This window comes from Pan troglodytes, chromosome 1 (genome assembly GCF_028858775.2).
Source record: "Pan troglodytes isolate AG18354 chromosome 1, NHGRI_mPanTro3-v2.0_pri, whole genome shotgun sequence".
NCBI classification, from domain to species: Eukaryota; Metazoa; Chordata; class Mammalia; order Primates; family Hominidae; genus Pan; species Pan troglodytes.
Genome location: NC_072398.2, coordinates 228,331,546 through 228,355,183, shown reverse-complemented (window position 1 = coordinate 228,355,183; position 23,638 = coordinate 228,331,546). Strand labels below are relative to the sequence as shown.

General features: G+C 55.9%; 1 protein-coding gene and 1 pseudogene across 11 annotated transcripts in view; one reads left to right on the top strand and one right to left on the bottom strand.

Annotated features, from left to right (window-relative positions):
- The window catches only part of TP73 (tumor protein p73), an 80,114-nt gene extending 74,153 nt beyond the window's left edge, over window positions 1–5,961 (top strand). The window contains exons 9-14 of one of the 4 annotated variants that reach the window (XM_016952814.4): window positions 195–283; window positions 1,383–1,504; window positions 2,056–2,204; window positions 2,983–3,121; window positions 3,519–3,612; window positions 4,803–5,961. In XM_016952814.4, the coding sequence (XP_016808303.1) occupies window positions 195–283; window positions 1,383–1,504; window positions 2,056–2,204; window positions 2,983–3,121; window positions 3,519–3,612; window positions 4,803–5,135 (926 nt within the window). In that variant the 3' untranslated portion in view covers window positions 5,136–5,961. The remainder of the gene's footprint in view (window positions 1–194; window positions 284–1,382; window positions 1,505–2,055; window positions 2,205–2,982; window positions 3,122–3,518; window positions 3,613–4,802) is intronic. The other 3 variants (XM_016952823.4, XM_063805706.1, XM_063805696.1) reach the window with 3 other exon arrangements.
- Window positions 5,962–9,209: 3,248 nt separating this feature from the next.
- On the bottom strand, window positions 9,210–21,424 carry TP73-AS1 (TP73 antisense RNA 1; annotated as a pseudogene). 7 transcript variants are annotated; one of them, XR_010155188.1, is made up of 6 exons: window positions 19,673–21,424; window positions 17,142–17,271; window positions 16,885–17,041; window positions 16,510–16,597; window positions 14,243–14,469; window positions 9,210–10,575 (listed from the first exon to the last, which is right to left on the bottom strand). The product of XR_010155188.1 is annotated as a TP73 antisense RNA 1, transcript variant X1 (transcript). The 7 variants fall into 7 exon arrangements; XR_010155189.1 differs by having other exon boundaries at window positions 16,885–17,038; XR_010155190.1 differs by lacking the exon at window positions 16,510–16,597 and having other exon boundaries at window positions 19,673–20,408.
- Between the last annotated feature and the right edge of the window lie 2,214 nt (window positions 21,425–23,638).

Genomic DNA, 23,638 nt, shown 5'->3' with positions numbered 1-23,638 from the left:
CTTGTCCTGGGCCAAGGGCACCTCAGAGGCCTGGGTGGCACCGCAGGTTTGCCCGTCCCTGTGGGTTGCTCACCACCGGACCCACCTGGAGAATTGATTGGCCCCAAGGGTGGGGCAGGTCTCCCTCCTCCCGGAAGGAGGCCTCACCCTCTGGTCCTGCCTGCTCACCCCGCCCGCCCTGCCTGGCCTTCCAGCCTTCAAGCAGAGCCCCCCTGCCGTCCCCGCCCTTGGCGCCGGCGTGAAGAAGCGGCGGCATGGAGACGAGGACACGTACTACCTGCAGGTGAGTGTGTGCTCCTGCACGGCGGCCGGGAGACCTGCCTCGCCTCTGTCGTCTGCTGAGCCCAGGCTGGGCCATGGGGAGGGACTCTGGAGACCATGGTGGAGGGGGCGGGAGGAGCCCAGCCCTGTGTGAGAGGGTCCAGAGGGCAGAACCTGCTTGCAAGAGCCAGACCAGCAGGACCCACTGCAGGGCATTCCTGAGAGTCCCCTCAGTCCCAAAAACCCAGCGTCATGCCATTTACAATGAAGCCACGTGCACATAGCACAGGTGGGGTGGTGCGGAGTGCCACCAGGGTAGAAGTTCAGCAAGAATCCAGGACCCTAACGTTGGCCAGGACCCGTGGCCACAGCCGGCCCCCATGAGTGTGCCTCTCACATGTGGCCTCCAACAGGTGAATTAAATCGGCACAGGCTTGGCTGGGAGTCATCTTCCATGATGTGAACTTTCTGTTTTTTGAGCTCCAGAATGAGCCCCAGTTGGGGGCGGTGGCTCATGCCTGTAATCCCGGCATTTTGGGAGGCTGAGGCGGGTGGATCACTTGAGCCCAGGAGTTTGAGACCAAAGTGGGCAACATGGTGAGAACCCATCTCTACAAAAATTAGCTGGGCGTGGTGGTGGCGTGCAGCTGCAGTCCCAGCTACTCAGAAGACTGAGGCAGGAGGATCACCTGAGGGCAGAAGGATCGCCTGAGCCCAGGAGTCCAAGGCTGCAGCGAGCTATGATGATGCCACTGCACTCTAGCCTAGGCGACAGAGCAAGACGCTGTCGAAAGAAAGAGAGAGAGAGACAGAGAGAGACAGACTTGGTTTCTAAAAACCCAGTATCTGTTGGTAGGGGAGGAAGAGGGAGGCTTGGGGGCCACAAGCAGCAGGCATGGTTCTTGGGGACAGGAGACCTGCCCACTGAGTCAGGGGCTCTGGTTAGACCTGCTTCTTGGGAAGAGGAAAGAAGATCAGGGGATCCTGAGCCTCTGGGGTGCTGGGGAACCCCCAGAAAGGACAGATGCTTTGCCAAGCCCAGGTCCTCCTGAGGCTGCGGCCACCCCCCTCCCATGGGGGTCTGGGGCACGTGGGCAGAGCATCTGCTCCTCTGTGGTCAGGTGCGAGGCCGGGAGAACTTTGAGATCCTGATGAAGCTGAAAGAGAGCCTGGAGCTGATGGAGTTGGTGCCGCAGCCACTGGTGGACTCCTATCGGCAGCAGCAGCAGCTCCTACAGAGGCCGTGAGTCAACCCTAGCCCACCATCAGTGTGGGGAAGGAGGACATGGCTTAACCCCCCAGGAGAAGGCCAGGAGGACCAGAAACCCCTCTAGAAGGCATCATCTGCCAGGGACAGGCAGCAGGGTCCAGAGCAGAGCCCACCCCACATCTCCTCCTCCAGGAAGCCTTCTAGCACTTGGGGCTGCCCCAGGACCCTGGGTCACGGCCCTTGCTATGCCTCTGCCACTGAGGGGCCTTGTCAATGTCTGCTGAGTGGAAAGGCCAGGAGGGGTGGCCAGAGTGACCATGACCCACCAAGACCAGAGTCCGATTCCAGTGGCACAGGTCATCCCCCTGCCTCCCGGCCCCGCCATGGCCAGTGTCCTTCTCAGGCGCAGGCCCAGTGGCCGTGCATGGCCATGGTTGGGGACAGGGAGGCTGGGGGAGGATGAAGCCACTCTCTGACATCAGAGGCTCCACCCATTCACAGCATGGGGGCATCACGGGCATGGGTGGTCGGTGGGCACGAGGCTGCCTTGCTTCCCACCCATGCGAGCCGTTGCTTCTGAGCAGGAGTCACCTACAGCCCCCGTCCTACGGGCCGGTCCTCTCGCCCATGAACAAGGTGCACGGGGGCATGAACAAGCTGCCCTCCGTCAACCAGCTGGTGGGCCAGCCTCCCCCGCACAGTTCGGCAGCTACACCCAACCTGGGGCCCGTGGGTGAGTCCCTTGGGCAGTGCGGGCCCACGGGCAGGGCGGGGAGGCCCACTGGGGGCGCCTGGCTCAGGACACACCACCCAGCTTGGGACCCAGGGCAGGTGTCTCTGTGGCTGGCTCCTTCCAGCGGTTCCACCCTCTGGGCAGGAGGCGCAGCCACAGACAGCCCTCTCTGCCCACTCCTGGCTGTGGGAGGTGGAGGGGGGCGTGGTTAAGAGCGTGGAACCCACATGCATGCACTGCCTCTTGGCAGGCGAGGGAGCTTGGAGAAGGCTCTTAACATTAGACAGCCTGTTTCCCCATCAGCAAATGGCCACAGAAGTACCAGGCTCACTCCTTGTGAGGATTAAATGGTGCAAGACCTCATCAGGGGCCCCAGCACAAGCCGGGGGCTCCATTGGATAGAGTTTGGGCCCCCTTCCCCTGGAAGGTCCTCATGTGGGCAGGACCAAGCATGTTCCCAGTGCCGTGAGCAAGCACCCCCAGGTGTTTCCTGAGGCCCTGGGATGTGGCCAGCACTCCAGTGCCAGCTGTGATTGCCCTTACAACCCAGCGCCCCGTACGCACGGTCACCCCCGTCCCTACTAGGCGGGGCGAGGAGACAGGGCCCCAGGTGTTCAGCCCTTGCTCAAGCCTCTAGCTGTTAGGGGTGATGCCCAGCGTCACATCGCCAGGCCTTGGGATGGCTCCCTGGTGTCCAGAGGTGTCTGGAGCCTGGGTGGAGGCTGCACCTGGATGCCCAGCCTGGCTGCCCTGATGGCCCCACCTGCCTCTCACCCAGGCCCTGGGATGCTCAACAACCATGGCCACGCAGTGCCAGCCAACGGCGAGATGGGCAGCAGCCACAGCGCCCAGTCCATGGTCTCGGGGTCCCACTGCACTCCGCCACCCCCGTACCACGCCGACCCCAGCCTCGTCAGGTGCGTGGGCTGCCGAGGGCCTGAGCATGTGCTGTCACCCTGTCTGTTTGCCTCTGTCCTTCTGGCCATGTCAGCTGCCCTGCCCCACCCTGTGTGCTCACCACTCGCAACCCTGGATCAGACAGGCGGGCGGGGGCAGTCAGGCCAGGAGCATCTGCAGATGCTGGGGAAATGGCCCACTTAGAGGAAAAGCACAAAAAGCCGGGGTCCTCCACTGACCTGTCCCCAGCTGAGCACGTCCCCTCCCCGAGGGATGCCGTGGCCACCTGTGGGCTGGAGCCACCCTTCGGAGACAGTGGCAGTCTCCGCCCCAGCCAGGCCACTCTCAGAGACGGGGGCTCGCGCAGCCCTGTGCTTGGAAGCTAATGCTGCTTCCTTTCTCAAATTCTCTCTGCAGTTTTTTAACAGGATTGGGGTGTCCAAACTGCATCGAGTATTTCACCTCCCAAGGGTTACAGAGCATTTACCACCTGCAGAACCTGACCATTGAGGTAACGCCCGGGTGGACCCCGCTCTGCAGAGGCAGTAGCTGGAGGGGCCCCTGTCCGGAGGGCAAAGAGCCTTCTCTTCCTTGCTCTCGTGGCTGGGAAACTTGGAAACCCTTTCCCACGGGCAAGCAGATGCGATGATTTGACTCTCGAGAGCTTAGGCAGATGCAGCCAGGCACGTGGCTGGTGGCGCGGGACACAGGTCCAGGCCTCCGGATGCTGAACTGGTCATTTGAGCCTTTTTGGACTCCCAGCAGCCAGTGTGCCTTTGATTTTAGGGGATGGACTGTTTCCAAGGCACAAAGAACAGAAGAATGTAAGGCCCCGAGGGAGTCAGTCCAGTTCAGTGCCATTTACAGAGAGGTCAGCGCCATTTACACAGACAGGAAAGGGGACCTAGGGAAGGCAAGCACCTGGCCCGAGGCCACACAGCTCTTGGCACCCATGGCAGCTGACTGCAGGCACCATGATTAAACAGCCACGGCTTGTCTTTGGGTTAGAGACTAGTGGAGTACAAAGCCTGCTGGTAGCCTAGGACGGTGTGAACCACAGGGCACTGTCAGTCAAGGAAGAGCAAGCCCTCTGGTGGGAATCTGCCCCCCAGCCAGTGCCGCGGCCCAGGTCCAAGGCCCGTCCCAGACCATCCCCAGCCTGGGGTTGCAGACAGAGATGAGAGTCAGTGCAAGCTAGGGCCAGCTGCTCAGGCTAACTGTCCCTCGTGCAGAGAGTGGCCGCGTCTGTGTCCACTAACCGCCCTCCCCGCAACCTGTCCCCAGTGACCCACGCTGAGCCAGCTCCAGGTCACGTTAACCCTTGCCTCCCCTGAGTGATGTGTGTGCTTGGTGTGGTGCCCAGAGGGTGTTGGGAGCTCAGGGATGAGCTGGGGGTCCGCTCCAGGGGGCAGGGACATGGAGACCAAGGAGGGCCCTGCCCTGAGGCTGGGAGGCAGTTCCTCCCCCAGGGCCAGGTAGATGCTCAGGGGGCTCCATGTGTAACACTCCCAGGTCAGGGCCCAGGCCCCGCACAGGCCAGGAGTGACCCTGGTGGGCTCTCCCCCTCCCCCGTCTCCTGCCTACTCTGGTTGGGGGTGTAGGGGCCAGGGTGTGGTGTGGCCGGACCTCCAGGCCCAGGGCGGCCCCCCCTGCTCTCCCTGCTCCACTGCCCCCTGCCCCTAATGCGCCGGCCTCTCGCAGGACCTGGGGGCCCTGAAGATCCCCGAGCAGTACCGCATGACCATCTGGCGGGGCCTGCAGGACCTGAAGCAGGGCCACGACTACAGCACCACGCAGCAGCTGCTCCGCTCCAGCAACGCGGCCACCATCTCCATCGGCGGCTCAGGGGAACTGCAGCGCCAGCGGGTCATGGAGGCCGTGCACTTCCGCGTGCGCCACACCATCACCATCCCCAACCGCGGCGGCCCAGGCGGCGGCCCTGACGAGTGGGCAGACTTCGGCTTCGACCTGCCCGACTGCAAGGCCCGCAAGCAGCCCATCAAGGAGGAGTTCACGGAGGCCGAGATCCATTGAGGGCCTCGCCTGGCCGCAGCCTGCGCCACCGCCCAGAGACCCAAGCCGCCTCCCCTCTCCTTCCTGTGTGTCCAAAACTGCCTCAGGAGGCAGGACCTTCGGGCTGTGCCCGGGGAAAGGCAAGGTCCGGCCCATCCCCAGGCACCTCACCGGCCCCAGGAGAGGCCCAGCCACCGAAGCCGCCTGTGGACAGCCTGAGTCACCTGCAGAACCTTCTGGAGCTGCCCTAGCGCTGGGCTTGTGGGGCAGGGGCTGGCCCACTCTCAGCCCTGCCACTGCCCCGGCGTGCTCCATGGCAGGCGTGGGTGGGGACCGCAGTGTCGGCTCCGACTTCCAGGCTTCATCCTAGAGACTGTCATCTCCTGACCAGGCGAGGTCCTTCCAAAGGAAAGGATCCTCTTCACTGATGGACTGCCAAAAAGTATTTTGCGACATCTTTTGGTTCTGGATAGTAGTGAGCAGCCAAGTGACTGTGTCTGAAACACCAGTGTATTTTCAGGGAATGTCCCTAACTGCATCTTGCCCGCGCCGGGGGCTGGGGACTCTCTCTGCTGGACTTGGGACTGGCCTCTGCCCCCAGCACGCTGTATTCTGCAGGACCGCCTCCTTCCTGCCCCTAACAACAACCACAGTGTTGCTGAAATTGGAGAAAACTGGGGAGGGCGCAACCCCTCCCAGGCGCGGGGAAGCATCTGGTACCGCCTCAGCCAGTGCCCCTCAGCCTGGCCACAGTCACCTCTCCTCGGGGACCCCTCAGCAGAAGGGGACAGCCTGTCCTTAGAGGACTGGAAATTGTCAATATTTGATAAAATGATACCCTTTTCTACATGGTGGGTCAGCTTTTTTTTTTTTTTTTTTTTTTTTAACTTTCTTTCTCAGCATTCTCTTTGGAGTTCAACCTAGCGCCCGTGAGCCAGGCTGAGGAAGCTGAGTGAGAAGCCAGGTGGGCGGGACTTGTTCCCAGGAAGGCCGGGTGGGGAGGAAGCCTAGAGGGAACCCCAGGAAGGGCAAATCCAGGCAAATCCGCAGGAATGCTCTGCCATGGGAGCAGCTCCTCCCTTGCCACGGCCACCTTCTCTAGCACTGCAAGGTCCAGAGGGCACTGCTTTCCTTTCTAGGCGGCGGCAGTCAGGGAACAGACTGAGGTAGGTGTAGGGGGGTCTAGGCCTTCGTGGAGCACCGCAGGGAGTTAGTAGGCCCCGGGGAGACAGAGTCTGCACAGGCCCTTTCTGGGGCCACCTCCATCCACGAGGAGCAGCCTGAGCCTCGGTGGCCGAACCTTGACCGTCCCGGAGCACAGCTTCAGGGCAGGGAACCGGAGCCCCTGGGGGGCCTCACGGGTGTGACGAGGCCCTTCACTGCGGGCAGGTGGGCCAATGGGAGCCCTCACCCACGCAAGCCGAGACGCCACCCAGAGTGCAGGCTGCCTGGCCCCTTCTGGCACGGCCAGCTCCACACCCCCTGCCTAGGGTATGTGTGGTCCTAAGGGCTAGGAGCTTCCCCCACTAACATCTCCCAGAAAAAGCAGTTAAGCCCCCCAGGGCACAGCAAGGTTAGACACAGCCCCCATCCCCAGATCAGGACTCCATCTTGCTAAGTGGCATCACCGTCACCAGCCTCCTCTTATTTAAAAGCAGCGACTGGTGTTGCCGCAGGTACCTGGTCTATGAAGACGCAGGCATCTCTCTCCCACCGTCCACCTCCCCGGGGGCCGCTGACAGCACAGTCACCTGGGTGCACGCTTGTGGGGGCAGCAGGAACGGGGCTGTCGGCTCTCAGGGGATCTGGCTGCAGCCAGGGCGAGGGCCTGGCCCTTCCTTCCAGCTCCTTCCGGCTCCTTCCAGCTGAAGGGCAGGAAGCTCTGGCCGCTTAGCTTCTAGGGTTCCATCTCCCTAGAAAGGTGCCCACGCCCAGGGCATCAGTCAGTAGCGGCAGCAGCAGCAGACTCGGGGTTTCCCAGGGTGGCACAGCCACCCCAGCTGCATGTCACCTCAGCTCTCCATCTTATTGCCATTTCGTAGATGAGGAAGCTGAGACCAGAAAGGCTAAGACCCATGCCCCAGGCACCACACCCATCTCTTGGGGGCTGGGCACCTGCTACCCGAGGCCACCTCCTGAAGCCCCCACTCTTCCCCCATGTTCCACTTCAGGAGCCGCGGGGGCCCATCCCGACACCCGGGGTTCCTCAGCCCAGCGCAGATGTGCTTCAGTTCCAGAGGGCTTGTTGATTTGTTTCTTAGGTACGTTACCTGTCCACCCTGAGTCCAGTGAGGCTGTCCCAAGAGCCCCTGTAGTGTGCTCCTGGGAAGGGCTGGGGGAGCTGGGGGGGCTGGGAGAGGCCCAAGGACAGCTGTCACTGGAACCCCAGCCAGATGTCCAAGGAAGCCGGCCAGAACACGGAGCAGCCAGATGGCCCCAGCTGCACCTGTCCAGGGAGCCCAAGCAGCCTCCTTGCACTGGAGAAGCAGCTGTGAAAGTAGACAGAGTTGAGACTTCGCCATGGTCAGGAGAAAATGCAAATTCCCAGGAACAAGAATCCTTTAAGCGATATGTTTTTATAAAACTAAACAAATCAACAAATAAATCTTGAAGGCGGATGGTTTTCCCAGCAGTGCAGGGGTGGGAGGGAGGCCGCTGGCACTCCTGGGGCCAAGGGGGACAGGCAGTGGTCCTGAGTCTGCTCAGAGAGGCAAGGCAGAAGGAGCTCGCCAGGCAGGTCAGCTCACATCTGTCCAAGTCGCTCTGGTCAGAAACAGCGACTCTCCCCCATTCCCCCAGCGTTCCCACCAGGCCTGGGCTGCTGGGAAGCCCTTGCTGTACCCAGGAGCCCGACCCGCAGTATCCTGGCACAGAGCCACTTGTCACTCAGAACAGTCAGTGTCTCCAACGCACAAACATCCACTCCTCTGTTACCAGTTAAAGCACTTTAATGCTTTAAGATGAAAACGAAATCCCATCCGTGTTTTTCGTGTAAGATCGTGCTTCTCCGAGCAGTATTAATGGACGCCCTCCAATGACATAACAACTGTTTTTGGTAATGTAATCTTGGGAAAATGTGTTATTTTTTTAGCTGTGTTTCAGTGGGGATTTTTGTTTTTGTAACACAATAAAGTGTATGTTCCAATGACCGGTTCTCATGACTCAACCTAAATCTCCAAAGGGCTCAGACAAACAGGGCGGCTCCTCACAGGCAGGAAGCCCGTGGCCTCTGTGGCCGGCCCTGGCACCCCACTTGAGTTTCTCTGTGTCGTGAGTCTGATGGGTCCCTGGGGTGTCCCTCTGCCCTGTGCCTCGGAGGACCTGCGGGCCAAGCCGAGTAGCCTCATGGGACTGACCGGGCCCCTCAGGCCTCCTGAAGTACAGGCCCATGAGCCCTCATCCAAGCCCTGTGGGGCCCAGGCCTTCTGGACTTTAGCTAGGCCAAGCAGGGTCTCAGGGCGTCACAAACACCGACACAGAACGCACTCCCGTTTCTCAGCAAAACCTAAGAAAACAAAAGGCAGCAGAGAGCCTCATGTTGGCTCAAGCCAGGCTGAGACCAACGGGTTTCATTTCAGTTCTCTTGGTTCTCAGGTTTCTTGGTTTCAGAGTTGTGAACAGGGACTAGGGACCTGTCACAGCAAAAACAAGGCTCTAGAAATCTGTTCAACCTTGAAGGAGGCCTCAGTCTTTTTAGAAATTGGCCTAAAACAAAGATAGAAAGGACCAAGGCAAGAGGGGGAGATGCCGCCAGGAAGCTCCGCCGAGTTCCCCCACAGGTGAGGTGCCATGCCCGGCCCTGGCCCCACCTTCCTGGCTAGCGCTCACGCCGTCACACCAGAGCCCGCTCACCCCTTTCCCTAGGCTCCTACCTGTCCCCACGTCCACCAAGGAGGGCTGGGCGGCGGTGGGCCCACCCCCTCATAGCCACAGGACTCTGGATCATGAAGGTGTTGAGGCCTCAAACTAGACAGGAAGTGGAGGGATTCTGGATGTTCCCTCGGCAAGAGGGTGCCACATAGAACGTAGAAACGGGGACTCTAAAACGCCCTTTCAGGAATGAACACAGAAATGTGAGTGCTTTCAGCACAAGGGTGAGTTTGAATATCTTTGTTTAAAAGGTTAGTTATTTTTTTAAGTATAGCGTGAGAAATACAGGCCATTATTTTCAAATATATAAAAACATCTCCAGTAAGTTCCACACAGAATTTTGGAAAGCTAAGCTGGACTCAGAGCAGGTCTGCTGCTCCCCAAGGCACTACCCTTCGAAGGAAGGTTTCCACCCGCCCCCAGCTGCAAAATGGAAAGGAGAAAGCCCGTTTCCAAAAGGTCTCCACGCCCCTTTGGGTGGAAAACAGCCACTGTTCATTCCCGCGTTCACATCCAAAGAGGAAGCCTTTAGATTCAGGTGACAAGAACAGAATATGGGCTTTTCATACCACACACATATATTTCCTATTTCTCAGGAATGGTGCTGTGTCATTACTATGCACAAATCGGATTCTTCAAGAAAATTGTTTTTTAGGCCAAGCATGGTGGCTCACGCCTGTAATCCCAGCACTTTGGGAGGCCGTGGCAGGTGGATCACGAGGTCAGTAGTTCGAGACCAGCCTGGCCAACATGGTGAAATCCCATCTCTACTAAAAATACAAAAATTAGCCGAGCGTGGTGGCACACGCGTGTAATCCCAGCTACTCAGAAGGCTGAGGCAGAAGAATCGCTTGAACCCGGGAGACGGAGGTTGCAGTGAGCCGAGATCGCACCATTGCACTCCAGCCTGGGTGACAGGGCAAGACTCCGTCTCAAAACAAACAAACAAAAAATGTTTTTAAATACTGGTGTAATTACCCCAAAAAAGGCCTAAGGAGGCCTGCAGCCCGCCTCATGCATGCGACATTTAGCCTTAACAGCTTCACCAGCCCTCGGCCCTGTTTGCCACAGAAAAGCTGAAACCGCAGGTTTCTGAGTCAATTTACAGCGCCCAATCCCTGACCTGCCCTCTTCCTGAGAGAGCCAACCAGAGGCCTCCAAGGCCCTGCCAAGGGAACTCTGACCGGAAGAGCATCTCTGAGGCCTGCGCACAACACAAAACACCTAAGCAAGCCCAACTTGTGTCCTTGGTCTGAAGTCACATCCTGAAAAGCCTGGTTAAACCAGAAATGAAACATACATGGTTTCCCAATGCTTCCCCTTCTGAGTCTCCAGTGAGGACAAGATCGCCATGAGGTTTTGTCTCCCTCTCCCAGTAACAGTAACAAGTGAAACAGGCAACTGGATATCCGGCAGGATCTTGGCTCCAGCCTCGGGTTGGTTCACGGAGCTTCTGTCTTCACCACGGAGGCCTCTGCCGATTCGCAGGGCAGGTCCACATCTGACCGGTTCCACCACGACTGCTCCACAGCCACGGTCACCCGGGAGGCCCTGAGGAACTGCTCTTTGGTGATTTCAGGAGGTTATTTCCCTGCACATTTGCACAGATTCAGGACAAAACCCAACACTGCGGAGCCAGACAGTCTTCCTCTTGTTGGGGCATGTGAAGGGGCCACTGGCCTCTGGGTGGGACACTGATCCTAGAGAGGCCCACCTGCCCCTCTTGGACAAGCCCCACCCAGGTCCAGGAATTCTGCTCAACCTCTCTGGTTCCCAGTCACCCCCAGGACTGACAGAGGGTAGAAAGTGTCCTATCTTCCAGGACACATGGTATCCACTAGATCTCAGGAGTTCAGAAGTAGTTATTTTATAAACTCAGAGTTTAAGAAGATTTCTCAGGACGTGTCAGGCAACATGGTACACGCACAGAACCCCAAAGGAGCATCTCTCAGAATCTCCCTCAAGTACACGCAACGTAAATGATCACTGAGATGGACAATTTCAAATCTGAACCCAGTATCTGGAATGCAATTTTCCACCTGAAATTGGCATATCATCTGCACTCACTGCAGCCTGGAAGGCATCTACCCATTGAGCATCAGGACATCCCAGGTTCCTCCTGAAAACGTCACCCACCTTTAAGGGTTCTGACAAAGTGTCTGAAGAGCTCTCGATAGGAGTCCTGGTAGCGGCTAGCCTGGGTCTGGGAGCGAAGGGACAGGGACATGCCGCGCCCGGTGATGCCCAAGGAATTCTGATTCTCCATCTGCAGCATGCCTTGGGACCCACACACCCAGCTAACGACCTCTATCTAACCTGCGGAATCAACCCGGCTGACGACCTCTATCTAACCCGTACAATCAACCCAGCTGATGACCTCTATCTAACCCATACAATCAACCCAGCTGATGACCTCTATCTAACCCACACAATTAACCCAGCTGATGACCTCTATCTAACCCACACAATCAACCCAGCTGATGACCTCTATCTAACCCACACAATCAACCCAGCTGATGATCTCTATCTAACCCACACAATCAACCCGGCTGATGACCTCTATCTAACCCGCAGAATCAACCCAGCTGATGACCTCTGTCTAACCCACACAATCAACCCAGCTGACGACCTCTATCTAACCCACACATTCAACCCAGCTGATGACCTCTATCTAACCCGCAGAATCAACCCGGCTGATGATCTCTATCTAACCCACACAATCAACCAAGCTGATGACCTCTATCTAACCCGCACAATCAACCCGGCTGACGATCTCTATCTAACCCGTACAATCAAACCGGCTGATGACCTCTATCTAACCCGCACAATCAACCCGGCTGACGACCTCTATCTAACCTGTAGAATCAACCAAGCTGATGATCTCTATCTAACCCGCACAATCAACCCGGCTGATGACCTCTATCTAACCCACACAATCAACCTGGCTGATGATCTCTATCTAACCCACACAATCAACCAAGCTGATGACCTCTATCTAACCCGCACAATCAACCCAGCTGATGACCTCTATCTAACCCACACAATCAACCAAGCTGATGACCTCTATCTAACCCGCACAATCAACCCAGCTGATGATCTCTATCTAACCCACACAATCAACCCAGCTGATGACCTCTATCTAACCCACACAATCAACCCAGCTGATGACCTCTGTCTAACCCACATAATCAACCAAGCTGATGACCTCTATCCAACCCACACAATCGACCAAGCTGATGACCTCTATCTAACCCGCACAATCAACCCAGCTGATGACCTCTATCTAACCCACACAATCAACCCAGCTGATGACCTCTATCTAACCTACAGAATCAACCCGGCTGATGATCTCTATCTAACCCATACAATCAACCCGGCTGATGATCTCTATCTAACCCATACAATCAACCCGGCTGATGACCTCTATCTAACCCACACAATTAACCCGGCTGATGACCTCTATCTAACCCACACAATCAACCCAGCTGATGATCTCTATCTAACCCACACAATCAACCCGGCTGATGACCTCTATCTAACCCGCACAATCAACCCAGCTGATGACCTCTGTCTAACCCACACAATCAACCCGGCTGATGATCTCTATCTAACCCACACAATCAACCAAGCTGATGACCTCTATCTAACCCGCACAATCAACCCAGCTGATGATCTCTATCTAACCCGTACAATCAACCCGGCTGATGACCTCTATCTAACCCGCACAATCAACCCGGCTGATGACCTCTATCTAACCTGTAGAATCAACCTGGCTGATGACCTCTGTCTAACCCACACAATCAACCCGGCTGATGACCTCTATCTAACCCACACAATCAACCAAGCTGATGACCTCTATCTAACCCACACAATCAACCCAGCTGATGACCTCTATCTAACCCACACAATCAACCCAGCTGATGACCTCTATCTAACCCACAGAATCAACCCGGCTGATGACCTCTATCTAACCCACACAATCAACCCGGCTGATGACCTCTATCTAACCCACACAATCAACCCAGCTGATGATCTCTATCTAACCCACACAATCAACCCGGCTGATGACCTCTATCTAACCCGCACAATCAACCCAGCTGATGACCTCTGTCTAACCCACACAATCAACCCGGCTGACGACCTCTATCTAACCCACACAATCAACCAAGCTGATGACCTCTATCTAACCCGCACAATCAACCCGGCTGATGATCTCTATCTAACCCGTACAATCAACCCGGCTGATGACCTCTATCTAACCCGCACAATCAACCCAGCTGATGACCTCTATCTAACCTGTAGAATCAACCCGGCTGATGACCTCTGTCTAACCCACACAATCAACCCGGCTGATGACCTCTATCTAACCCACACAATCAACCAAGCTGATGACCTCTATCTAACCCACACAATCAACCCAGCTGATGACCTCTATCTAACCCACACAATCAACCCAGCTGATGACCTCTATCTAACCCACAGAATCAACCCGGCTGATGACCTCTATCTAACCCGCACAATCAACCCGGCTGATGATCTCTATCTAACCCGCACAATCAACCCGGCTGACGATCTCTATCTAACCCACACAATCAACCCGGCTGACGACCTCTATCTAACCCACACAATCAACCCGGCTGATGACCTCTATCTAACCCACACAATCAACCAAGCTGATGATCTCTATCTAACCCACACAATCAACCCGGCTGATGATCTCTATCTAACCCACACAATCAACCCTGCTGATGATCTCTATCTAACCCACACAGTCAACCCGGCTGATGACCTCTATCTAACCCGCACAATCAACCCGGCTGATGATCTCTATCTAACCCACACAATCAACCCGGCTGATGATCTCTATCTAACCCACACAATCAACCCGGCTGATGATCTCTATCTAACCCGCACAATCAACCCGGCTGACGACCTCTATCTAACCCGCACAATCAACCAAGCTGATGATCTCTATCTAACCCACACAATAAACCCAGCTGATGATCTCTATCTAACCTGTAGAATCAACCAGGCTGATGATCTCTATCTAACCCGCACAATCAACCAAGCTGATGACCTCTATCTAACCCGCACAATCAACCCAGCTGATGATCTCTATCTAACCCACACAATCCACCAGGCTGATGATCTCTATCTAACCCACACAATCAACCTGGCTGATGACCTCTATCTAACCTGCACAATCAACCCAGCTTTTCACAGTGGACTGGCGAAGGGTGGAAAAGGGCAGGCGTCACCTCCAGTCTCTGGTTGCAGCTGTCTGTGCAGTGCTGGCTGACATCCTGGTCGCAGCTGTCTGTGCAGTGCTGGCTGACGTCCTGGTTGCAGCTGTCTGTGCAGTGCTGGCTGACGTCCTGGTCGCAGCTGTCTGTGCAGTGCTGGCTGATGTCCACGCTGACCACAGCCTCACAGGGAAACTTCATGCTGATCACAACAGCATCTGCATCTTTTAAGGCGGCCATATCTAAGCAGAAGAAAACTTTAGATGATACAAAAGTTGATTTAGGCAAATGAGAAACTGTTTTGTTTGGTTTTGTTTTTGAGAGAATCTTGCCGTAACCCAGGCTGGAGTGCAGTGGCACGATCTTGGCTCACTGCAAACTCTGCCTCCCAGGTTCAAGCAATTCTCCTGCCTCAGCCTCTCAAGTAGCTGGGATTACAGGCATTCACTACCACACCCGGCTGATTTTTTTGTATTTTTAGTAGAGACGGGTTTCACCATGTTGGCCAGGCTGGTTTCGAACTCCTGACCTCAAGTGATCCTGCAGCCTGGGCCTCCCAAAGTGCTGGGATTACCACCACACCCGGCCTGAACTCACGGCTTTAACTGAAGCAGTGGGCGGAAGGCATAGCCAAGTAGTGACACAGAAACTGGTCCTTAATAGAAAATTAAATTGTTCCAAAATGGGTCCCTGAGAGGCACGGGGACGCTGCCCAGCAAGCAGTCCAATTCCGTGTTTGCTAAGCTTCTGTAGCGTTGGCGGTCCCAGGCCCAGGCACCTTCTGGACCCTGGGAGTACAGCCATGAGCCTAGCAGAGCCAGTCCCCATGTCCCACCCGGGAAGCGGGCCCCAGACAGGTACTTGTCTGGCCTTCTGAGGAAGAGCGAGAAGTGGACAAGAGGACAGTGGGGTTGCGGGGGGCGGCACCCGTGAGCCTGAGGCAGGAGATTAGGGTCTGGAGGCAGGGAACCTAAGGCTGTTTCACAACTTCCTTGCACTATGTTGAAGGGAAAACCCTAACTTTCCACTCCTAAGTAACAAAAGGACCAGAGGCCTTTGCAAACCCCACTCACGTTTCTGCCTGGCAGATGGGAAACTGGCTGTCTGCAACAAATCAGACTGATTGTGGGTCAAGTCTTCGTTTGCAACTTTGTAACTTCACTCACTCCAGCCTCTGAATGGTCGCTGTTCACACCAATCAGACTGATTACAGGCTGAGTTTTCATCTGCATAGAAGTATAACTTTGTAACTTCACTCCAGCCTCTGACTGGTTGCTTTTTGCAACCACTTCGTTTACATGAGGTGAGCATAAAGTGGCCAATGGGAAACTTCTAGGGGGTATTTGGGCCCAAGAAGATTCTGTATCCGGCCCTAGAGCTGCTGCTCGGGCCACTCCCACACTGTGGAGTGTGTTTCATTTTCAATAAATCCCTGCTTTCGTACTTTTGCTGCTTCATCCTTTCTTTGCTTTGCTGGGTGTTTTGTCCAATTCTTTGTTCAAAAGGCCAAGAACCTGGACAATGTGCAGTCAAGACCCTCAACCCGTGACAGGCCTGCGGGGTCTGCGGAGACCATGGCCTCCACCCGTGCTCTGGAGAGCTCAGAGCAGGCGGGCACCTGGTCCAACTGAGGTCTTACAGGGAAGAGATTGCAGGCAGATGGCCACAGCCAGGATGAGGACATGGCTGGGATCGGGGTGGTGGCCAGCGGAGCAGGGTGGGTGGGTGAACTTTGGGCAGACGGAGGAGGCAGTGCCAAAAGGGGGTGCTGACGAGACAGAGTGAAGCGGGCACTGAGAGAAGTCAGCGCTGGCACTGGCTGGGCCTGGACTTGCCCCAGTACACAAAGTGTGGTGTGAGCGTTACCACGTCAGTCCCGGCCCAAGCCTCAGGATGTCTCAGTGCTTCTACTTTGGTCCCCTGAGACCATCAAATGTGTGGCCACGCTGCTGTGGGGACCTGAGGAGGCGTGGGGACGACACGGAAGAGAACCCAGGTGACAGCGGGGCCTGGCCCTGGGACCCTGGTGGGGCTGTTCCAGGCAGGCCGCTGACCAGCTGGCTGTAGTCACGTGAGTGACCACCGGGCAGACCAGAAGAGGGACTCCAGCCAAGCCCAGTCCAGGCTGCAAAATCCTAACTACCCAGTGGCTGTTGTTTCAAGTGTGTGGTGTGTCATAAAGCAACAGATAATCTGTCCTCTTCAGCAGCCCTCAGGACCCACCCTGAGCTTCTGCTGCCAGGCCAGGACCTAGGAACCAGCATCCCCAGCCCCGCCTTCACCTGGTGCTCGCTGATGATCTGCTAATCTGTGTGCATCCCACCCTGGCTGTGACTTCCAGCCGGGACTGTGTTTCTTCACCTTTGCAACCTGAGAAACGACAGGGGGCCTGTCACATCGCAGGGGCTGGAGAAATGGTTACTACAACAGTGACTCTTAAAGTTCATCAAATGTGAAACACTTCCTGCATGATGCCTGAGGGATTCAGTGACGCGACCATTTAGTCATCTGTTTTACATGTGCTCCATGTTACTTTATCTGCTCCCCAAAGCTGGGAGTGGGGGAGGAATCCTGAACAGGGGCCCCAGCCTGTGCTACATCTTCAACCAGCCTCGGTGGCCATAGGAGCACCTTGCAACAGTGAAGCCCACTCTTACCTGGGCAGAAGACATGTCCCAGAGAAAACACAGTGTCCGGAGTGGCTTCCCCCAGCAACATGCATACGGCATCCGCGTCGTGCATAGCAGCGTTGTAGAAAGTCCCACCTGGACACAAGGGAGGGTGAGCTCTGGCTTCTGGTCTCCAGGGAAGCTACTGGCGAGAAGCATTGGAGGGTTCTGGGTCACAGGGAACCACGTGACATGGACACAGATGCCACAACGCTGTGCATTCCCCCAACAACGCAGATGCCCACCTGCTCTCTTTAGGGAAGCCGGAGAGGCCACCGGGAACAGGCTGTGACGGCGGTGATCCAGTGGATCCTCCCCAGGGCGTGGCTGACAAAAACTTGCTTGTGCAAGAACTGGAAAACCGGATCAAAGTGCCTAGGAGAGGAGTCAGGAGATGAAGCAGGCAAGCCTATTCCCCGAAGCCCATTCTCCCTGACACCTGGGCACGGGGGCAGACATCACCTCAGCCAGCCCAGCCCACAGCTGCTCGGAGAGCATCCCTCACGATTTCAGAAGCTGCCTCCGGCAGGCAGCAAACAACTACTCCAGAGACACTGCAGGAGTAAAGTGGAATGTTAAGAGCGTGCTTTGAGACCTAGAACATTCCAGAATCCATGCTGCTAACACCACTCTATAAACCATCTCAGGCACGAGAATAACAGAATTTGAAAAAGGCCTCAACAAAGTAAATTGTGAAAACATTTCTGGTATGACTTATTTCAGAATTTAACCTGCTAATTTTGAGGAACAAAATACAGATCCCAGCCAAGTCACAGAATAGGCTTCTGTGAGTCAAATTCTATTAAGATCCTCAGGGACAGATGCGGTGGCTCACGCCTGTAATCCCAGCACTTTGAGATTTGGCTGAGGCAGGAGGATCACTTGAGCCCAGGAGTTCAAGACCAGCCTGGGAAACATGGCAAAAACCAATCTCTAGAAAAAATACTAAAAACAATTAGCCAAGCTTGGTGTCGCACACCTGTAGTCCCAGCTACTCAGGAGGCTGAGGTAGGAGGATCACTCGAGCCCAGGAGGTTGAGGCTGCAGTGAGCCATGATCGTGCCACTGCACTCCAGCCCGGGTGACAAAGCAAGACTCTTTCAAAAAAAAGATGCTCCCTTCCTCAGCCTACAGAGGTCAGCCTCAGGTGTGGGCTGGACAGGAGCCCGGGGACTTCCGAGGACTGTGATCTCCAGGCTGGCCACACAGGTGTGTGCAGTTCGTAAAAAACACACCGACTCGGGCACTTTGCTGTGTGTATCATGTATGAACATGTGCATTCTGTGAATGTGATACCCGAGTGAAAAGTGTGAAAACCTGCCTAAAGCAGATGCCACAGATAACTGAAAACTAAAATTTGCAGGCCGGGCGCAGTGGCTCACGTCTGTAGTCCCAGCATTTTGGGAGGCCGAGGCAGGCAGATCACAAGGTCAGGAGATCGAGACCATCCTGGCTAACACAGTGAAACCCTGTCTCTACTAAAAACACAAATTAGCCGGGCGCGGTGGCAGGTGCCTGTAGTCCCAGCTACTCGGGAGGCTGAGGCAGGAGAATGGCGTGAACCCAGCGGTGGAGGTTGCAGTGAGCCAAGATCGCGCCACTGCACTCCAGCCTGGCGACAGAGTGAGACTCCGTCAGGGTAAGACTCCGTCAGAGGAGTGAGACTCCGTCTCAAAAGATAAATAAATAAATACATAAAATTTGCCAACTTTCCAAAAACACACAAAGCATTAACATTCACGAACGTTCTTCTGCAGTGGCAATGGGCTTTGCTGAGACACAACACCGTCCGCTGATACGTTCAGAGCCCTCCACATGCGTTAACAACCTGGGGTCAAACTCTCCCCTTGCTACGCTAGTAAGAGCATGTCCAAACCTGGACACACCAAAGGTGAGCCAGGCCTGCCCTGTGAGCAGCACCGGCCAGCTCTGCGAAACACCAGGCAGTGCCCAGCCCAGGCCTGAACACAGTGGCTGCGCCTGACCCCAGGGCTGGGTGGCTGCCCTCGAGCCCGTTTACCTGCTGTGGCTGTCCACACCCTGTGGACAGCAAGTATAGATGCTGCTCTAGCTGCTGGAGACACCGCTCATGAACAGGGTGGACGTGTCACACCCAGCTGCTCCAGTGAAGGGAGGAAGCCAGGACCCCATTGCAAAGGCTGTACATTCAAAATATCCCAAATCCAGCCATACTGCTGCCCTGGTCCGGGCCCATCATGCCCCATTGGCCCCCCAATACCCCTCACTGGTGTCCCTGCGTCCTTCTCCTCCGCCCCCTGAGTGTGAGCTCAAACCAAACCAACCCCTGGCGGCTTTCAAAGCCTCCGGGTGGCCCCCAGGCTCCTTGGGCCTGGGACCTCGTTGCCTAGCCCTCACCCCATTCACTCCGTTCCTGCCAGCACGGCCACTCGGCTACATCAAGGCCTGGAGAAGACTCAGTGTCCTCTTTGTAGAGTGTGCTCGTCCCCGGATGCCCCCACGGCCATCTCACTCACCCACCTAGGTCCCTGCTCCAATGCCCCCTCCTCAAGTCTTCCCCAGCCATCTCACCTAAAACAGCACTCCCACCAGCCTCCCTCTCCCGACTCAGCGTGAGTTCTCTCCACAGAGCTTATTGCTACTGATGTGTTGAGATCTACTCATCTGCCTCTGCCCCCAATTCAGCAGCACAAGGATGGGGACTTTGCAGCATTCAGAGCCATTTCTCCAGCCCCCAGGACGGTGCCCGGCACACAGCAGGTGTTCAGTGAACCTCTGCTGACAACTGAAACCGTACCGCTGGTCGTTGAGGACAATGTCTGCATCCTGTTCCCGAACCACTCTGGTGTTGGCCCAAATGCTCAGCTCTGAAGGCTCGCTCCACATCACACAGCTGGTCCTCCACCACGTACAGCAAGCAGCAGCTGTTCTCATCCACCACACTCTGCAGCAGTGCCGGGCTCCCGAAGCCCATCCCAAAGATGCCCAGGCCAAGGTGGCCAGCCACCCCGGCTCCAAAGTCACGAGAGCATCTCGGGCCTCCTCCGGGGAGCACCCTGTGGGAGGCTTCAGAAAATCTCTGGCTGGTCTGCTCTGCGGGCACTGCTGGTATCTTTACTTGGAAAGCAGGAAACACTGAAAGGTGGCCGGTGGAGGCAGATGGTGTTGCATCCTCCTGGGCAGACAAGTCGCTGGTGGTGGTGCTGATGGCAGTAGGGTTGACAGGGAGCAGAGACGTGTGGCCCACAGCGGGAGGAGGTACCGTGCCAATGCTGGGACTGCCTGAGAGAATGAGCTGAGGCTGAGGCTGACGGGGCAAGGGCGGGTGGCACGGGTGTGCAGTAAGGCTGGTGGCAGCGAGATCCGAGGCGGCTGAGCTGGACAAAAGACACATTCACTTAAACAAAGTGGCAGGACTCACAGCACCCAGTCCACAATCATCTCAGAGGATCAACAGTGGGGAGTTACCCTGCAGACCAGTATGTATCTGGCTTGTGATAAGGCAGCATTCAGGTGGCCACGCACACTTTAATAAAACTGCGAGACTTCACAGGGTTTACTCCCTAAGTAGGCAAGCCACTAGCAGATCCCGTAAACGTAGTGTCATCAGGCGGCCTGTCCACGCACTTTGGAAACGTTTGCAGGGCAGAGAATCCTAAAATAGCCCGCAGCCCGCTGGGATGTCTCCTGAAACACCAGCGTTGGCACTGACATTTACATGAGAATGGGCGTCCGCAGGCCGTGCTGCCTGCCCGAGGACAGGTGTTCCAGGATGCGGTCCCTCCGCACGCGCACGGGCAGCTCGCAGGCCCTGCAGTAAAGGGTCTCCACCACAGACGTGTCCCCAGAGTCACTGTGCTCAATCAGGTGCTTCACCACCAGGTCGGTGAACTCCGCCGCGTAGTCGTGTAAAGCCTTCTTTTTCCCGCCCATTGTCGGGTCCGGGATGGAAACGGAAGCAGCCTCGACCCCCGACCGAGGGACCCGTGGGATCTGCGCTCACCGCCCTGCGAGCAGAGGCGTTCGTGTCGGAGCCCCCACACCTGGGGAGCGGGGAGCTGTGGTCCCTGGTTGTCGCACAGGAGAAGGGGGAGGGAACGGGGCAGGCGGGGAGGATGAGCGCTTCCGCGTGCAGCGGGGGCTGGAGTGGCTCCGTCCGAGCTGGAGTGGTCTCCGAGGGGCGGCGGATGCTCGGAGGGGGCGGATCCCTTAGGGCTGGGGGCCAGGACGATCCCACCCGGAGAAGCCTCGCGGGCGAGAAGAGGGTCCCTTCCTGCGGGGGCAGATGGAGGCGCGGGAGCCTTCCCCGGGAGGTGACCGAGGCCAGTCAGCGGCCCCGGGGACCCAAGGCCGGGGACTCTCGCGGCCGGTGGACGGGCAGGGCCGGCCCGCCTGGGCAGGCGGCGGGGTGAAGGTGTCCAGGGCCCGAGGCGGTCGGCCCCGACTGCCACCCGCCAGGCACCCGGCCCATCCCCGGCTCCCATCTAGGGATCCACACCCGAGCGCCGCGGCGCCGCGGTTTAAAGCCTGTGAGATCCCGCAACAACCCGGATCCGGAAGCGCGGGGTCGCGGCTGGGCGAGGGCAGGGGTGGGGCCTTCGGTGCAGACCCAGGGCCAAGTCGAGGGAGGCTCCGGGCGCGGGGCGGGGTCTTGGGCGTGGGGGCGGAGCCTGCGCGGGGCGTAGAGATCTGACGGGTCCCAGATGCACCTGCACCCAGGTGCTGACTGCCCCACCTTAGGCGGTTTCTCTGGGCCCGTTATCTCCAAGTGGAGCCGCTCTCCCCACAGGATTTCCCTGATTGGCAAGAAGGTTTTATTTTCTTATTAAGAAAATAAAATTGACTTTGCAATTTACAATTTTTTTTTACAGTAACCAAAAATCTTAGGCTTGTTAGTGTTTGACTTTCCACTCAGTTTTTGTTGTTTTGTTTTTGGTTTTTGGTTTTTGGTTTTTTTTTGAGACCGAGTCTCCCTCTGTCACCCAGGTTGGAGTGCAGTGGCGTGATCTCGGCTCACTGCCACCTCCGCCTCCCAGATTCAAGCAATTCTCCTGCCTCAGCCCCCCAAGTAGCTGGGACTACAGGCGCGAGTTTTATCAATAAAGGCCCTGAAGGCCCAGGTTGCTTTTCCGTGAGTACAAGAACACAACACCTGTGGGAGGTGTGGGCCCAGGCGAGGGATGCCGAGCTCACACGACCCCTAGGTAGCAAATAGACGCACGTGTGCCTTTCACACTCCACCCTCACTTCACACTGGCCCACCCACTCCTTGTTCTGGGAAATGAGGACGCAGCAGGAGATACCTGTAGCTAACACCCACACACCTTGCCCCCCGCGATGGCCAGACTTCCAGGGCTGCCTCGCTTCCCAGATACATTTTCTGGTGCCACTTGTAGGGTCCAGCCCTATGGGGCTTAGCGGGTGTTCTCCCCGTGTGCAGAGATGAGAGATTGTAATAAATAAAGGCACAAGACAAAGAGATAGAAAGCAGCTGGCCCCAGGGACAACTACCATCAAGACGTGGAGACTGGTAGTGGCCCCAAACGGCTGGGCTCGCTGATATTTATTGCATACAAGACAAGGGGGCAGGGTAAGGAGGGTGAATCTTCTAAGTGATTGACAAGGTGAAGCAAGTCATGTGATTACAGGATGCATTTTAGGTAGGCAAGGCAGAGAGAGAAGGCAGCATACGTCAGCGTTTTCTTCTCTGCACTTATAAGAAAGACTTTAAGACTTTCACTATTCCTTCTACCGCTATCTGCTACGAACTTCAAAGAGGAACCAGGAGTACGGGAGGGACATGAAAGTGGACAAGGAGCATGAGCATTGAAGCACCACAGGGAGGGGTTAGGCCTCCGGATGACTGTGGGCAGGCCTGGATGATATCCAGCCTTCCATAAGAAGCTGGTGGAGCAGAGTGTTCCCTGACTCCTCCAAGGAAAGGAGATTCCCTTTCATGGTCTGCTAAGTAACGGGTGCCTTCCCAGGCACTGTCATTACCACTTGACCAAGGAACCCTAAAGTGGCCCTTATGCGGGTGTGACAGAAGGCTCACCTCTTGCCTTCTATTCACTTCTCACAATGTCCCTTCAGCACCTGACCCTACACCCGCTGGTTATTACTAGATTATGTTAGTAATGCAACAAAGAGTAATATTAAAAGCTAATGATTAATAATGATTGATAATTGTTCATTATCTCTATATCTAATTTGTATCATGACTATTCTTATTCTAACTATTTTCTTTATTATGCTGAAACAGTTTGTGCCTTCAGTCTCTTGCCTCGGCACCTAGGTAACCCTCCGCCCACAGCCACTGGTCTGCATTTAAGCCAACTCCAAACATACCTTCTAGATCTGGGGGAAATCTAGCCATTTTCATAGGAAGTGACAAGACGAGAAGCTTTGATTTGTTTGTATAGATTGAATGTCGGTCCCAAGATAAGCTTTCTATTTAATATTGGCTTCTCTATCGATCAAATTGTCACCATGAGTTTCTGTTAACTGAACCAGAAATTTACTTGAGTGTTTTAATAGACAAGGAGTCTGTTGAACAGCGTTTCAGAGACCAATGTAAAAACAAAGCATAATACATGTGATTTTCAAACATGCTGGACCTCAGGCCAATGTGACAACATTTCCTGTGGTCCAAGTCCCCAAAACAATTAGAAATTCATATGGAAGGCTACAAAATAATCACCAAAAGAGAAATTGGCAAGGCAAGAATTCTTTCTCAGTATTTGAGGCTGGTAAAAGTGCTTTA